Source organism: Polyergus mexicanus, unplaced genomic scaffold, assembly GCF_030449975.1.
Source record: "Polyergus mexicanus isolate NDT 795.1 unplaced genomic scaffold, iyPolMexi1.0 SCAF_15, whole genome shotgun sequence".
NCBI lineage: Eukaryota > Metazoa > Arthropoda > Insecta > Hymenoptera > Formicidae > Polyergus > Polyergus mexicanus.
The window spans coordinates 5,275,043-5,291,046 of record NW_027223335.1 but is presented as its reverse complement, the minus strand read 5'-3'; the positions used below and the strand labels follow the sequence as shown (position 1 = coordinate 5,291,046).

At 29.0% G+C, this 16,004-nt stretch overlaps 4 protein-coding genes across 5 annotated transcripts in view; 2 read left to right on the top strand and 2 right to left on the bottom strand.

Moving 5' to 3' along the window:
- Positions 1–161: 161 nt before the first annotated feature.
- Taf1c-like (TATA box-binding protein-associated factor RNA polymerase I subunit C-like) lies at positions 162–3,790 on the bottom strand. The gene is made up of 11 exons (XM_070308008.1): positions 3,347–3,790; positions 2,975–3,076; positions 2,764–2,894; positions 2,493–2,583; positions 2,280–2,399; positions 1,893–2,091; positions 1,660–1,795; positions 1,272–1,492; positions 919–1,187; positions 667–840; positions 162–593 (listed from the first exon to the last, which is right to left on the bottom strand). The coding sequence occupies exons 1-11, from the start codon at positions 3,585–3,587 to the stop codon at positions 253–255; spliced, it is 2,025 nt and encodes a 674-aa protein (XP_070164109.1). The 5' UTR covers positions 3,588–3,790; the 3' UTR covers positions 162–252.
- Positions 3,791–4,037: 247 nt separating this feature from the next.
- Positions 4,038–6,388, top strand: LOC138939734 (pseudouridylate synthase RPUSD4, mitochondrial). The gene is made up of 4 exons (XM_070307834.1): positions 4,038–4,481; positions 4,868–5,054; positions 5,136–5,325; positions 5,409–6,388. The coding sequence occupies exons 1-4, from the start codon at positions 4,277–4,279 to the stop codon at positions 5,928–5,930; spliced, it is 1,104 nt and encodes a 367-aa protein (XP_070163935.1). The 5' UTR covers positions 4,038–4,276; the 3' UTR covers positions 5,931–6,388.
- On the bottom strand, positions 5,996–6,603 carry Mrpl34 (mitochondrial ribosomal protein L34). The gene is made up of 2 exons (XM_070307835.1): positions 6,451–6,603; positions 5,996–6,296 (listed from the first exon to the last, which is right to left on the bottom strand). The coding sequence occupies exons 1-2, from the start codon at positions 6,489–6,491 to the stop codon at positions 6,068–6,070; spliced, it is 270 nt and encodes an 89-aa protein (XP_070163936.1). The 5' UTR covers positions 6,492–6,603; the 3' UTR covers positions 5,996–6,067.
- Positions 6,604–7,131: 528 nt separating this feature from the next.
- Positions 7,132–16,004, top strand: part of LOC138939885 (thrombospondin type-1 domain-containing protein 4) — a 71,460-nt gene continuing 62,587 nt past the window's right edge. The window contains exon 1 of one of the 2 annotated variants that reach the window (XM_070308171.1): positions 7,132–7,305. In XM_070308171.1, the coding sequence (XP_070164272.1) occupies positions 7,248–7,305 (58 nt within the window). In that variant the 5' untranslated portion in view covers positions 7,132–7,247. Of the gene's footprint in view, positions 7,369–16,004 lie in introns of both variants that reach the window. The other variant, XM_070308174.1, reaches the window with a different exon arrangement.

Here is a 16,004-nt window from a genome sequence, read left to right as displayed (position 1 = left end):
ATTTACATATTTATATTTTATCACAATCTTGCATATAAATATAATACAATGTTTTTGTATCTATACACATACAATTTGTTAACTATTTGAATATATTACATTCTATATATACAAAAGATATAAACTTTAAATAATCAAATAGTACTTTGTACATGAGCACATGACATTCTCTCTTTTAATCTGTAATTAGATAAATTATATAAATGTACCTTTATTTACTAATTTTTAAAATTTTAGTTTCATTGACAGTTTTTATTGCAACATATTGTCATCTTCAATATATACATCTTGTTCTTGAGAAATGCTAATTAATTCTTGAGTGTTAAATGTAGATATGTATTCAGAATCATTCTGTGATTGAGTCATAGGATAATTCGAAGTCGACGATTCCAACCAGTTCCAAACTTTCTGATGGTATCCTGCAGTTTTAGGTACTGGTACTTCTTCACGTATTTCCCAAACTGCAAGAAGTTCTGGTGCTAATAAATCAATGTACGATCCTAATGTAGCCAACGATTGCTTCCAGGATGGTTCAAAAAAGTCGTCTGCATCCTTTTTGTAGGATTTTAAACTAAGCTTTTTATTCGTGAAATCTATAAAAATATTTTTATAATTTACATTATATGGAACGATTGGAAGAATATACTTAAATATATATTTTCTTACTTTCATATATATGTCCCATGTTACATTTGTTAGAAAATGTCAGAGGTACTAACGGCTCAGCTTGAGCTGATAAAGCTTTTTCCCACATATTTAATACATAACAAGATTTGCCATTTATGGGAGAATATTTATCCAATGTGTTTTCATGTGTTATACATTGATAAAATATGTCGCCTAATAATAATGGAAAAATATATTAACGTTTAGGCATCAGCAACGTTTTAAGATATTAAGAAAATATATTAATTGTACCAATCGAGTTTTGATTAAAATAGAACACTTCTCCTTTTTTTGTACTTGTGATTAATGTGCTACCAGTATTACACAGTTTAAATCTACTTCGTAAATATGGATTCAAGCACATTCCTTGAATTTGAGATTCATTTAACGTTTCCACAATGCAAGGAGGTGTAAAAGGCAAATTGAAAGAATGAGACTCCTCCTCGCCAATCCAAGTATTCAAAATTATTGTGTTTTCGCCGACTCTTTGAGTTGATAAGATAATGATTTCCTTTTCATTGCTGCAATTAATGAGCAATATGATTGATATTATGTAATATAGCAATTAATTATTTTAAGAGATTTTTATTTAAGATATTATTTACTTGTTAGTTACAGCTGCCAATAGTGGAGTATCCTTCAACTGATGAGTCCATTTTTGTCGTACACAGTGCTTTGGAGAACGATTATCACATAGTAGAAGAGAATGATAACTGCCTAAATATCGACAACAATTATGTTTACTCGGTGCCTCGACCGAGAGGTTTTCGCAGTTTTCCAAATTAAACTTTGGACACAATGTAAGACATGATCGATCAAAAGCAGTCTATGAGGAAATGCAGTAAGATTATAATCACCCTTAATATATATATAAATATTAAGAAATACAAATACATTTTTATTATTAGATAAATAATGCTGATAAATAATAACTTCTGATATTTGTAGTTATAAATGATAAATAGTTAATTTTGAAATTTTTCTATTTCTTACTCTGATATCAAAATAATGTAAGCAACATCTATCCATGTAAATCAAAACGTTTGGATCCATTTGCTGAAATCTTATACATCCCCAAGCATCGTAAGTTGTATTATTTTCTAATATAGGACCACTGTTAATAGAATGCCTGCAAAAAACAAAATATTGATTGTGAACGCATAATAGATTCTTAAAAAAAAAAAAAAAAAAAAAAAAAAAAAAAAAAAAAAAAAAAAAAAACTCACATATTATTTATATCCCATAAAGATAATATTCTTTCTGTATTTAGTGTACAATGATAATTGACATCAGTTAAACTCAAATCAGCACTGACATATGGTACCTTTGATGCTTGTCTATGAATTTCATTAAGCAACAAATGATTGTCAGAATTTGTAAGCATATAAATAGTGCACTGATTTTTATGCCTTCCCAGAATTCTACCTAAAATATAGATTATTATGCCAATATAAAAATGAACATTTATATATATAAAATATATATTTTATATATATATATATATATATATATATATATATATATATATATAAAATAAAATAATATATATAATTATTATATATATAATATATAAAATTATTTTATATTATTTAGCTATATAATTATCAACATACATGTATTATCATTCTCACTTTGCCTAATTTCATATAATAATCCATGTAATTTACATTTAGCTGAATTTTGCAGTAATGGCTTCCATATGGAATCTTTCATGGGTATAATATTTGCAGCAACTGAAAATATTTCAATGTGCAAGAGAGATTAAAACATATTTATATAAAATATTATATATACATTATATAAATGTTTTATATCTAAAATATTACCTAAATCTCCCATAAATGGAAGTAGTAAAACATCCAAACCATTTAACTCAACATAATTTAACGATCCACCAGTATAATACCAGTTATAAGTCTAAAATAATATTTTATTAATAATAATGTTAATAAATTTAAGTTTTATTAAATATTATTTCAAGTTCATCTCTTATTTAATAATTCAATCGTTATTTATCGAACAACAAATTATTTTCCTAGGCGTTACACTCATTTCGTCAAATAAAGATTTTTAAAAGATATAATTTGTTAAATATACCCCTTCAAAATAAGGATCAGGATCCATGTCAAGCAATTCTGCTACATCTGCAACATATCTGGGTATTTGTGCATTATACCCATTACTTCCTCTGTTCCATTTTATTTTCTTTTTATGTACTATATCAAACTCTATTAAAAACAAATTTTATTTATTTTAAATTAATATCGCAAATATACAAATTATTATCAAAATTTTTTTGTATATGTACCTTTCTTATGCCTTTCATGGTAATTCATTATTCTGTTCATATCATCTTTTAAGTGATTTTTTAGAGTAAGTAATTGTAAAGCTGGATCTTCCTCACTAAGCACTGTAAAAATTTAAAAAGATAAAATACATTTATATATTATACCTAAAACACATATTTAATAAAATTAAAAAAAAATAAATTAAAGTATCATAAAGAATAAAGAGAAGGATATATTACACAAAGGCAATAAATAATTATAAAGTAAAAATAATAATTTTGAAAAAATATTTATAAAATATCTCTGAAAAAAATAGACTAAAATTACAAAAAGATTATATTTCAAGAATATTTTACAAATTGAAAATTCATACATGTCAGTATTATTATTACCTGTTCTTGATAATCTCGCTGGTGGTAATAACGGCTTTGGTAAATCACAATTATATGGAAATTCTTGAAAGAGCCCCATTGCACTTTCCTCATCCCATTCCTCGATACATGATGACTTATTTAAGTTATAACCGGGCATTACATGATGTGGATAATTCTTCAAAAATGTAGTACTGAATTTATTCAGCAAATTGCTTTCAGCGCGCTTAAATCCTTTTGCTTTTAATTCTCGTTTACTCATAATTTAATCAAATCTATTTATCTATTTATATCAGAAATTTTATTTAGATGAGAATTACTAATAGAATGCTACAAAAGGAATTCCTCTTTTTAGAAGAGGAGAATAGAATTCAAAAATAAGGTCCAAAGGATACACGAGTTACATGAACTCTGTACGTCCGCGTACTCGACCAAGACCGCAATGAAAGTGACTTAAAGGCCGTATTACACTATGGCTGCGGTCGCGAAGACGCTAGAAATGCTTCGAAGCGTTTGATTGACCAATCAGGATACAAAGAGTAAAGATTTCTTTATTCTGATTGGTTAATGCAGAAATGCTTCGAAGCATCTCTAGCGTCTTTTCGACCGCAGCCTAGGCTACAGTCTGCTAGATGCTAGATAGAGGAACAAGATTTAGGACAAATTTTTGATTCTTAGTTGTCACTATTATGCGCAACCCTTGTATGTGTTTTAATATAAATTGCTGTTATTTAATTTATTAAATAAAACAGACAATAAAGAAAATATCATTCGCTCTTAGATAATTAAATTCGATACATGTTGCTTAATCTTTTCAATCATCACGAACAGTCATTAGGATTTCTCATTTATCGATTTAACCTCAAATTAGGGAACGTGAGATATTGCCTCCTAATATAGACATATTTGTGCAAGAGAAAACAAGAGTAATCTTACTCTTTGTTTAAAAAAATGATGATTGCAATGACGCTATTTAGAACTACGCGAAACAGTGAATTCGCGACAGCATTTTGCACGTGTTACAGAAAATACTGCACTGTGGAAGATGTATATACACAAAAGAAAAAGGTGGTCCATCCGTATGGCCAAATCCATCCATGGAAGTCGGAGAATGAATTTGCAAATAGCTTGTTGAAAAATATTATTTACAATACAGGTAGATTATCATTCTATGTTTAGAGCTGATTAAATATAATATTTCTCAATAAGATATGTAACTAGAAATTTTTCATCTTTTAGGATTAAATTTTGTCATTTTTGTTTCTCTGTGATATCCTATTTTTTTATTTATATATAGTTTCAAATGCGCTAGTTTTTAAATTTTTTGTAAAAAAATAAACTCAATTTGTTAATATATAATACATAACAATCCAATTTTATTTAATATTATGAAAAATTACAACAAACAATGGTATTTAATGCTGTATTAATTTTTACATGTGATAAATATTTGTTTTATAAATTAGTGGTTTTTATTACAGTAAAAATGATATGTTAATATATTACATCGTATATTTTTGTATTAATCTACATTTTTTTTAGATGGCATAGTTGCAATAAACAAACCATATGGCATATCTATACATAATAAGAACAAAAATGGCAACTTATCTATAAAAAACTGTCACAAAATTGTGGATGCAGTTAATTATTCTGTACATGATGTTTTGCCATATCTTGCAAGGGAATTAGATGTACCAACTTTGATACCATGCATGGGATCGGAAAAGTGCACAAATACTTAGTTTTTCTTTTTTTTTTTTTAAGAATATATTTATAACTTTTATTACAAATTGTTGTTTATTTATAGATATATGACTGGTCTCTACGTTTTTGGAATAAATGACGATGCATGCCAGCATATAGAGAAGGCAAGAAGACGATTTCAAATGGGCAAATATAAAAAATATTGGGCAATCACAACCAGAGTACCAAACGATATCAAAGGAAAATATCATTTGGGAATGATCTTACAAAAATCTTCATTAGGAGCCAAAAAGGTATACTTATCTCTGTGCACACATTCTAATTATATATAAATTAATTAATGCCTATTAAATTAATAATTATTCGTGAATTTCAGCCTGTTATCTTAACAAACTGGTCTAATAATGCAGTAAAAAGGAATGAAGTCAAATTATTAAATATAAATTATAAAATTATATCCAATTCGACACACGATTTGAGTTCCCTAATAGAAATGGAAGCATCTGTAAAAAGATGGCATTCTCTTAGATTATTTGCTTCTACTATGCTATATAGTCCGATTCTTGGAGATAATTATCATGGATCGCGAGTTCAAGAAATCATGGGTACATGGGTAAAAGTCAATCCATTTGCTGAATCTTGTTGGAATATGCCAAAAATAAATCAACAACTGCTGCAGATGCTGGATATAAAGCAAAGTCAGCAAGAAATTATTCCAACTCATATCCATTTGAGAAATATATATTTGACCTCTTTTGGCAAACAGAAAAAGGATATAGTACTAGAAGCACCTTTGATACATCCTTTTGATTGGACTTGCAAACGACTTATGTTCAAGCACATACCCGAATTAAACAACGACGATATAGAAGATGAGGTAAAAATAGCTTCTGCGTAATATATGAAACTGATATATAATGTTAATGAATTTCGTCAAGTATCATAATAAAAAGAATTATAATTTGAATTGATAAGAAGGTATTTATTTCTTTATGTATATTCTCATACATTCAGATAATTGGATGACTATAACGATTAATGACTTAAAACATGTCTGCCTTTTAAAATTCTTCTTTGAAGAATTTTTCTACCAGATGGTGTCGCCATTCTTGCAAACCAGCCATGTTTTTTTATGCGCATACGTTCATTGGGATGGGGAAAGTGATATCTTATTTTGTTTCTAACAAATGTTAAACTCCATGAATTCCATAGCACAGGTGTCACACTCACTGCTGAAGAAAGCTGACTTGAAGCTCCCACGTGTCTGAAAATATGTTAATAACATTTATCGTTAATGTATTATTTTATTATATTTTGTTACTCGAGAATCTACCATTATATCTATGCTATATTAATATATATGAGATTAAATGATATAACCTATATTATAACATAACTAGAAATAAAATGTTACATACGGCAAAGATCGATATATGCCGGAGATTAATTTGCCGATCATGTTTTTGTATCGTAAACGTTCAAAGAATCACAATTTATTGTGAAAATCGTTACTCGATGTATCTCGAACAATTTCAAATGTGAAATTCGAGGTTAATTCTACACATTCTATATGTATATATCACATATAAATATAAGCGCAATTACGCAATGATCACGTGATCAAATGCGTCTGTCGAAAATTGCCGAACATTTCCGAAGATTGAAAAACCCGTTGTTACGTAGTTACTATAGCAACAGGATGTAAATGCGCGGTTCAAATTATCAGTCGAGATATTTCAATTAACCGTTTAATAAACTGAAACATTTTGCAGCATAAAAGTATGTATTAAATTATAACGTTCGTTTCATTACTTTCTCAAAACTGAATATATAGAAATTTGTATTAGAGTTTAATAATAATTATATTGTAATAAGACAACCTAGAATATAAAATTAGAGCTACTTTAAAAGGCAAACTTTAGAACGCTAAAGTAAAGTAAAATATCTCAATGGCGGTCGTACCTTTTTTTAATCATAAGTGTAAAGAAATTATTAGATATCTTTCGAATAAATCATTATATTTGAATTTATATATTGGCATTGTCGTTTCAGATACATCAAATATTTATGGATCATCAAAAGAATTTGTGGTTGCCTGTCCGGCTGGCTTCAATCGGTTTATCAGTGAAGACCGTGTTCACTGATTAACCTATTCTTGGGTTTACAATACTCTAGAGGCTGCCAAAGGCAGTATTTAAGAATACAACCCTTGAGAATGCGACACGGCAACGATGACCTCGGCCAATCGACAACAGAGCATATAATTCTAAAAGGTATGCATTCGACAAATTTCCGAGCAGAAAAGCAAACGAGAAACATTGCTGCATGATAAATAGGTATGTAATACAATACATATTTAGAAAATTGTGTGTCATGTTAAAACTAGAAACATAAAACACCGATGGCTTAAACAAATTCGAAAAGGTAAATCTATTTAAAATTTTGTTTAAAATTTTATTAAATCACGAAGAAATAAATTGATAATTTTATAATACAATATATATAATTGAAGTATACATTTCCGATTATCTTTTTATCAATTGATTAAGTAATCGGTTCACTGAGAAAGAATTCCTCAGAGCTAAGGATATGGAGAAACTGGGAGAGTGGTTTTAATTATTGGTTGAAATTTATTATTGATTTAATTATGGCATCTCTACGTGAGCATTAGACAGCATTTTTAAAATATCTCAAATATAAAAATTGAAAATAACAGCTAAAAGAGATTTAAAGAATCTCTTTTAAATATTTTTTGCTTGTTTTTTTGCTTTTTTTTTTCCTTGAGATTAATAAAGATTCATTAACCTTAAGTCAGTTGAGTAAATCTTTATGACTATCTTGTTTAGAACAACAATGTTTTGGAATATATATTTGTGAAAAAGTAATTTCTTCTATGTAATTAAATTTTTATTTCATTATAAATTTTTATCAAAGTATTGTATGTAACTAAGAAAAATTTATTTTTGAGATTAGTTTTATATATACAAATTACATTCTAGAAATTAAAGTTGATTTTTATCATTTAAAATATTCGAGTTTTTAATTAAAACATACACACATAGCAGCATATAAAATTTCTTCTATCGCTCATATGCATTAATATCTTGTATGCAATATTATGTAATAATATCAAATAACAAGTAAAAAGCATTCATAAAAAAATATTAAAAATTTCTTTATGTCTTTTCATCTTCATGTTTCATCAGTTCATTTGTTTTTTCATCTTTTATATTAGGATATTTTGAAAATACTTTTAGCGCACAAGTAAAAATGCGCGACTAAACTAACAACAATGAGTCTCAATCATGTATAAAGTGTCTCTTTCAATTTCTTTTTGTCGTGTGTATCCTCTGCTTGGGGAGATTTTTTCTTTCATCTAATGCATCCTATGGTGCCAATCTATTCTATGGATCTTGCCTCTATGTCAATAGTAATCGAACTGCTGTGACCCCTTTAACATGTCGCGTGGAACAGACAAACGCATACACATTCGTCAAATGTACGAACATTCATGACATCACCATCCTGTAATGGTTGTCTGATCTTGAGACCACATGGGTCCTTTGTTCCGACGTGATTTTAATGCATTTGATGCACAAATAATGCTAAGGAGAATAATAATATAGAAAAATTATATTGATACTAGCATAAATTAACAGGTATTTTTTTATATATTTTTTAAGTTTATCTAAAATGTCTTTAAAAAACTTACAAAGAACAAATATCACACATACAATTCTAATTTTTATATAAATACTTTAGAATATTGATAATTTTTCATCTTGTAACTTATTATCTAGTATAATTTTTCATCTATTTAACGACAAATATCCCTTTTACTTAAATATATATTGTTTTTAATCTCGATATCATTATGTTAGTACGAAAATACGTCGTATGATTATATCGAGGATAATGTAATGATACTATCTCTCTTATTTATAATCAATTTAATAAGCAAGTTAATGCGATACCATTGAGATTTGGTTACACAGGATAATAGTGTATGTGCTTGCCATTCAAAGGGCGCACTTAGATATTGTTAGAATGAACTTATATCCCGTGAGTGGATAAATTTTTTAATTAAACATCCGTGATAGGGCTGTGACCTATTTGCTATATCACGTGGAACGTGCACTCGGTCGTTCTTCGAACGCGCACATGTATCACCGAATATATATTATCGCATACATCTTATTATCACATCGATTAAGTACGGTGAATCGTGGAATCGATGTCATTTAAAATGAAATTAGCAAACTTGCAGATCTTTTTAATTTAATACATAACAGTACTAGAGCAGATTGGCTTTAAATTATACGCAATTTTTAAATCCGCGTATATAAGATTTTTATATAATCCCTATTTTTCTATTTAAATAGATTCACTAATAATTTCGTAATCTACACAATTGAAATTTTAATATATTGTTAATGATATTTTATATATATTATAGATATATAAAATTTTGACCCTATTAATTATTAAAATTGTGATTAACAGAAAAATTGAAATATGTATCATGAAACATATATTATAATATCATTTTTTATCTTATAATATTGCATTGCGAAATATTGAATTATCACTAACAATGACTCGATTAATATCCGCTTTTATTAGAACGTTGAGAACATCTTCAACAATCTGTGAAAGTGCTGTACAAAAGGTACTAAAGCAAAAGGATTTTTCTTCTTTTTTAATTATTTCTCTCATTAATTATACGAACGTAGATGGAAAAATTGAAGAAAAAGGCGGCTATTATTAATATGGAACAAAAAACATGGCTATGTCTTGTTAATTTTTTATTGGAATAAAAAATAGGCGAATATTTTAATTTTTTACAAAATTAAAAGACGAAACATTTCTATACATATTGTGCGCAGTTATAAATGTTTAATTTAATTATTAGTTACAGATGAAATATAATTTTCCTCTATATAGAACATTCGCTAAGTTGATTATTAATTATCAATAATTAAAGAAATATTTTTGAAGTATTATAACATAAAATTAATTAATTAATTCCATCTGCGTATAATAATTGTTAAATATAATAATTTTCATAACTTTTTCGTGTGCGCACCAATTCATAATTCAAACTATACTTTCTTGTTGTTCTCCAAGAAATGATATCAAAATATCAGAGAAATTACATGCAGAACAAATACCGAAAACAAAAAATAGGGGGCACGTATTTTGTAATGTAATGTTACAAGATAAAAATAATATTATCCCTTGATATTTTCATTTTTCTATTATTAGATATAATAATTATGATAATTTACAGAGTATTAAAACTATAATATAAATATTATATTAAATATTACAATTTTAATTCTTTTGTTTTTTAAATTATTAATATAGAGATTAAATGGGAAAATAAAAATTTTATGTAGAGACCTTATACGCTGATGTAAAAAAATGTACAATTTAAAATCAAAGTATTCTACTATCACTGTATATGTATTAAATTGAATAAAATTCGCGAGTTTGTTAATTTTATTTTAAATGGCGAGGAAAAAGAGAGGGAGAGAGAAAACGTATCAGGTACCCGGTATATTGTCAACTGACAGTTGATGCGCCTTTTCCGTTGTAAAAGTTCCGAAACGGCGCTCCCATCCCATAGAATCGCACTCAATCGTTCATCGATTTAACACGAGCGTGAGCGCCAGCAGACTTATTATTATATATATTATTAAAAATATATTTTTTTATACTGCTGTTATTCCAAATTTTTTAATACAATTTAGCATAATTTGTACAATTTAATATAATTTTAAAAATTTAATAGGAAAATAATTTTTTACGTTTTATTTAGACTGATCGTGAATATAAAACATTACCTTTTTCTCGTCGGCCGAATCTCAAAATAGCCATGATGCGGCTCTCGACCGTGACACGCGCATCTCTCAGCGACAATTTACTTGTCAAATAATTCTTCCTACGACCGCAGGGCTCGCGATTACCGCCAAAGCATACGCAGTAACTTATGTGCATGCTTATGTTACGTCGTCGATATTTCATTGTGCTCGCAGCCGAGCGATAAAAACGTGCGGTACTGAAAAATATTGCTACGACTATAGTTGCTTATGGTCCGACTAAATCTGGAAGATCTTAAAGCGCCAAATAACGTACTAATATTTATGTAATATTAGATTCTTCTTTATATATATATTTTAAAAAATCCGTGAAAAAAACTCATTAAACGTAAAATTTTTTAATGCAAATAGAATATGATAAAAATCTGAGAATTATTCTGAATTTTCTGTGTGTGTGTGTGTGTGTGTGTGTATGTATGTTTAGAGTATGAGTATGAGTACATGTGTGTGCGCGCTTGATGTATGTTTCGTTGCTTTTTATATATTTTTTCTAAAAAATTATGGATAACACAAAATTACGATAATATCGGAATATTGAATGTCATACATACAGCTAAAAAATATGGTTGGGGGATTGTTTATTGTTTGTGACTAGAATATAAAAGATATTTATACAGTTTTCTTTGACTCAGTTTCGTTTCATAAAAGATACATCGACAGATCGATGTATATCTTTCTGAGTCGATTCGGATTGTAAATCATCTCGCATCATCAAGAGCTTTCCATAAAGTAAGATTAAAGTAGGGTTGAATTAAAAAAGAGAAATAATGTTACACGTCTCTTGAATTATCTTATAATTAAATTATGTTACGTAAGTCTTTTTTAAAGATTTCTTTCCACAGTCATTAGCGTTTCGAATAGCGTACACTAACGATGGAATAATATCCTTTTTAATAATAATACCCTTTTTTGAAAAATTTCAGATAACTTAAGACAGATTTTTTTACATATAAATTTATTCTGTAAAAACGTAAATCATTCTTTCTCGTTTATTTTAATATTTTTATTAATAATGAGTTTTTATTAATTTCGTTAAAATAAAAAAGTAACTTTATATTATTTTATTATTTATAAAGGAAGCTTTATATTATTTTATTATTTATAAAGAAATTTAACGGCTACATATACAACTTCTACCTATATCATACAATTTAACCGTGCCGTGAATCGACCAACCTTTCGCACCTCGTTCCATTTTTTCACGAAGCCCTACAAACATTTTAATGCCACGACTTATATATGATGCAACATCCGTCCCCTTGGCGTTTTAAACACAATGTATCGATCTCATTGTGTCGACAGTGTCGCATTGTCAACGTGAAAAGCTCTTTATGCGGAAGTATACCATACATTTCGAAAAGTTTCACGTATACTTCAGCCGAGCACGTTTCTTCAAGTTAGACCATGCAAATGCAAAGAACTTGCTATGGGCTTGTTCTTTGTCGCAGCGAATCATCGAGTTCCTTAGAGATGTGTTGGAAAAATTTGGCCGCGGAAATCTGACTCTAAACCGGCAGCTCACGTTGTAGGAATTGTTGTCAATAGAAAAGCTCTCAAATATGTTACGTTCGCGTTTTGTGACACGCTGAGCCCTATTTCAAGAAAATTGATGAGTTGACAGGTGACGAGTGGAAATTAGATCTCTACGCTTTAGAGACAGTTTTTAACTTTCGCTTTGCTTTTCTTCTTTTCAATGGACGTTTAGAGAAGGTAAAATATATATATGTACGAGCGTGTGTGTTTTCAATCTCAAATATTTCTTCAGATATACATATACATATATATATATATATATATATATATATATATATATATATATATATATATATATATATATAATTAAAGACTGACTTATATAGTTTGTTTTGAACATCAAGATTAATATAAAATTTCGAGACTATCTCTTCTTATATGTATAAAATTTAACAGAACACTTACTTTGCAACTTTTAAATTTTAAACACTGTATTTTTTAATTATGTTTTAAATTATTAATTTTAGTTTATTAAAGAATAATGCCGTATATATTTCCGTTTATATAATAGCCATAACTTGCAGAAATTTATAGCTTTGTTATTATATCGTAAGTATGCGATATATGCAGTCTAGGAAATACCGTATACTTGCAAGGATTGCTCTGCCGATTCGTTGAAGTTAACCGCATCGTCTTATTATAGATGCGCGGGATGTACCACAGTTCCGTGCGTTTCAATCAGCGCACTTTGATGTAGTCATCGGGTAGTTTCATGCTGCCAGAAGCAGGAAGGTAGCAAGTCTTTTAGTAATCATTCGTTGCAACCTGCATAAGCGTGCGCATTCGATGCGGCAATTACGACGCTTTTGAGAGAACCGAAGAGCGCATTCGGCGTGTCTAATTATGTAAATCGCGATCGAGGCAATTAATTAGTTTGGCTGACTAATTGAAGGCACCCATTGCTTGATCGATCCATCGTGGAGTCGGCGAGTTCAGAGATGCATCGATAATAAAAAGTGATCCAGAGCCATTTTTCATCGCGTCGCGATTCATCACTTTCTCGATTTCGATCTTGCGGTACATCGTAGATAGTGGGAGCGCAATTTATTATGTTAATTTATTGTACAAAGATGATTTCATGACTGGTACCATAGGAAAATTATTGCGACAGATTATAAAATCATCGATCACATTCGGATTCGAGTGACAAGCTAAGCGTAATTGTCATATGACGATTAAATTACGCGAAATTAAATTATTACAAAAATTTCATCGTATATAATATATATAGAAGTATTATTGTATTATAAAAGTTTCTAAATTGTGTATTTGTGTATGCACTAGCAAGGCTATAAAAAAAAAAATTGGAAAGAAAAAGATTTTTAACAGAAATATAATTACATACAGTTTTTGAACTTCAATAAATTATATATTATCTTTTTTATTTTAAATTTTTTTATTTGCACACCCTTTTTTTTTCGACACGTGGTAAATGATGAAGGAGAAGACGCGCAGGCGAAAATCGGAGTAATTTTGACCCTCGGTAAAACGATTCCTTGAATCTCCCTTAAATCTACCGACGTAATTGCATGCACGTAGCCGCTTCGTGTAACCCGATGCACCGCGTGGGCGATACAGCCCGATGTACCGGAACATCGGCTGGATCCGTTACTAGGTAGGAGATGCATGGGGGGGGGGGGAGGCGGGAAAACGTATTTCCGATTTTCCAATAAATCTCAATTTGAGTGTATATGCGCGCATAACCACGCATTTCATTTACCAAAGCAATTTCATAATGACGCTTGAAAACAATGATTGCCCGAGGACCGGCTCTCTCTCTCTCTCTCTCTCTCTCTCTCTCTCTCTCTTATTCTCGCTCTCTGTGTATTACTCTTACCAAGAGATAATGCGTATAAGTAGAGCGGCTTTAAGCCGGAGCATTACTGTTCACGATGAAATAACAGTGATTACGTTGCCCGCGGTATAAACTCGCGACGCTTATCACGATCGAATAGCGAGAAGTAAAAAGACACAGTCGAATATGCGAATATCATACATATTTTCAAATATATTCGATTGCAATTATTGCAAAGATATAAAAATCAATGTAAGGTAAATACTTCTCAGAGCTTGTCAATAATTCAGATCCGTCATTTATACACACACATTTCTTAATTATATAGATATATATATATTTAAAAATTAATTCTTTAATACAGTCCAATAAGTATAATTTTATTTTGATTTTTAATTTTTAATTGAATAATCGAGTTGCGTCCATCGCATCTTGGTCGCATTTACGTATAAGTGAATAGCAACCGACATCTACTAAAGGATATTGATTCCTGTACTTTAATACGCATGCATAAAGTAAGAGGAAGCCGTCTGGCACGCAAATCTTAAATGAGCGTAATAAACGTAATGTATCCTGTATGTGTAAACTAATGCAATACAATTTATCAAAATAGTTTCCCCTACAGGAAACATAATACGTCTAATAAATGAATTACAGGTAGAAATTATTCGCTGTTACTAACTCCTCATGTTTTATTTGCTGCATGAATTACAATAAATGCTTGTTCATTTAAAATAAATCATATTTTGTGTGTGCCATTGTAGCTTATATAATATATTTTATGAGACACGCGTACACATTTTTGTTTAATATCTCAATTACATCACAATTATAATTAGAATGAATTGGAATAGCTTTAAAAGATGTCAAAATAGCTGAAATTGTAGTCACATTCTTGCTTTAACAACTTATAAACATATTGATTTATTTTTACAATCTTGATTTATAATTTCTATATTTAACAAACATCTCATGCTGTTAAAGAAATACATTCTTAACCTTCTTTAAATATTTTCGTAAACATATTTTGTAAACAATAAATTTTCAATTGTTCTGATGTTATATAATTATTTTTAAAAGATTCGGTATAGTATTTCATGGCCAAACAAATGCAGATAAGACACGAGTCGTAACGATACTTTTATCTATATAGCGTGTCGGGCTAATTTGTTAATGGGACATCCTGGCTAGCACATACCGAGTGATTTTTTTAATCAATGTTGAGCGCGCTGATATGCGCTATTATTAGAAAAACCTTCAGAGGAAACCGCGTTGCTTGGGTCAGTGTACGATATTATCGAGACGTGCTAAAAAAATTGTTACCAAGAGTGAATGGCTCGTATTTCAAAAAAACACATGTGATCATGGCCGATTGATAAATCCACTTAAGTACATATTCAGTGATAATATAAATATGTATTTAACGTGTAACAAATCCGTATTCGTCAGACGTATTACGGATGTCAATCGTATGCGATTTAATTCTTAAATGCATCATTTTATTTTGACACTGATTATCTATATAATACAGCTTGCAAAGAGTAATATGTCTAATAAAAATGCAAGTGATATTGACAATATAATCAAAGAATAAAAACTAAAAATAGTGATTTGTTTTATGATTTTCTTTCAAAATAAAATTGATTATTATAATTTTTTTTACATTAATATTGTCCAGTATGTTCACGAAGCAATGTATATTGACAATGCGACGCAAACAATTCTATGAAAATGTCTTTATATTAATATTGTAGAAAAGCTT

What these genes read in the sequence shown, in the direction of transcription:
- Taf1c-like (XM_070308008.1), bottom strand. Translation starts at nt 3,587, where the DNA reads ATGAGTAAACGAGAATTAAAAGCAAAAGGATTTAAGCGCGCTGAAAGC. An exon ending in AAGTGAGAATGATAATACAT is followed by an intron (nt 2,092 to 2,279) that starts GTATGTTGATAA and finishes TCTATATTTTAG; the next exon opens with GTAGAATTCTGGGAAGGCAT. An exon ending in TTGGCAGCTGTAACTAACAA is followed by an intron (nt 1,188 to 1,271) that starts GTAAATAATATC and finishes CATTAATTGCAG; the next exon opens with CAATGAAAAGGAAATCATTA.
- LOC138939734 (XM_070307834.1), top strand. Translation starts at nt 4,277, where the DNA reads ATGATGATTGCAATGACGCTATTTAGAACTACGCGAAACAGTGAATTC. An exon ending in AAATATTATTTACAATACAG is followed by an intron (nt 4,482 to 4,867) that starts GTAGATTATCAT and finishes CATTTTTTTTAG; the next exon opens with ATGGCATAGTTGCAATAAAC. An exon ending in CTTCATTAGGAGCCAAAAAG is followed by an intron (nt 5,326 to 5,408) that starts GTATACTTATCT and finishes CGTGAATTTCAG; the next exon opens with CCTGTTATCTTAACAAACTG.
- Mrpl34 (XM_070307835.1), bottom strand. Translation starts at nt 6,491, where the DNA reads ATGATCGGCAAATTAATCTCCGGCATATATCGATCTTTGCC. An exon ending in GGCATATATCGATCTTTGCC is followed by an intron (nt 6,297 to 6,450) that starts GTATGTAACATT and finishes ACATATTTTCAG; the next exon opens with ACACGTGGGAGCTTCAAGTC.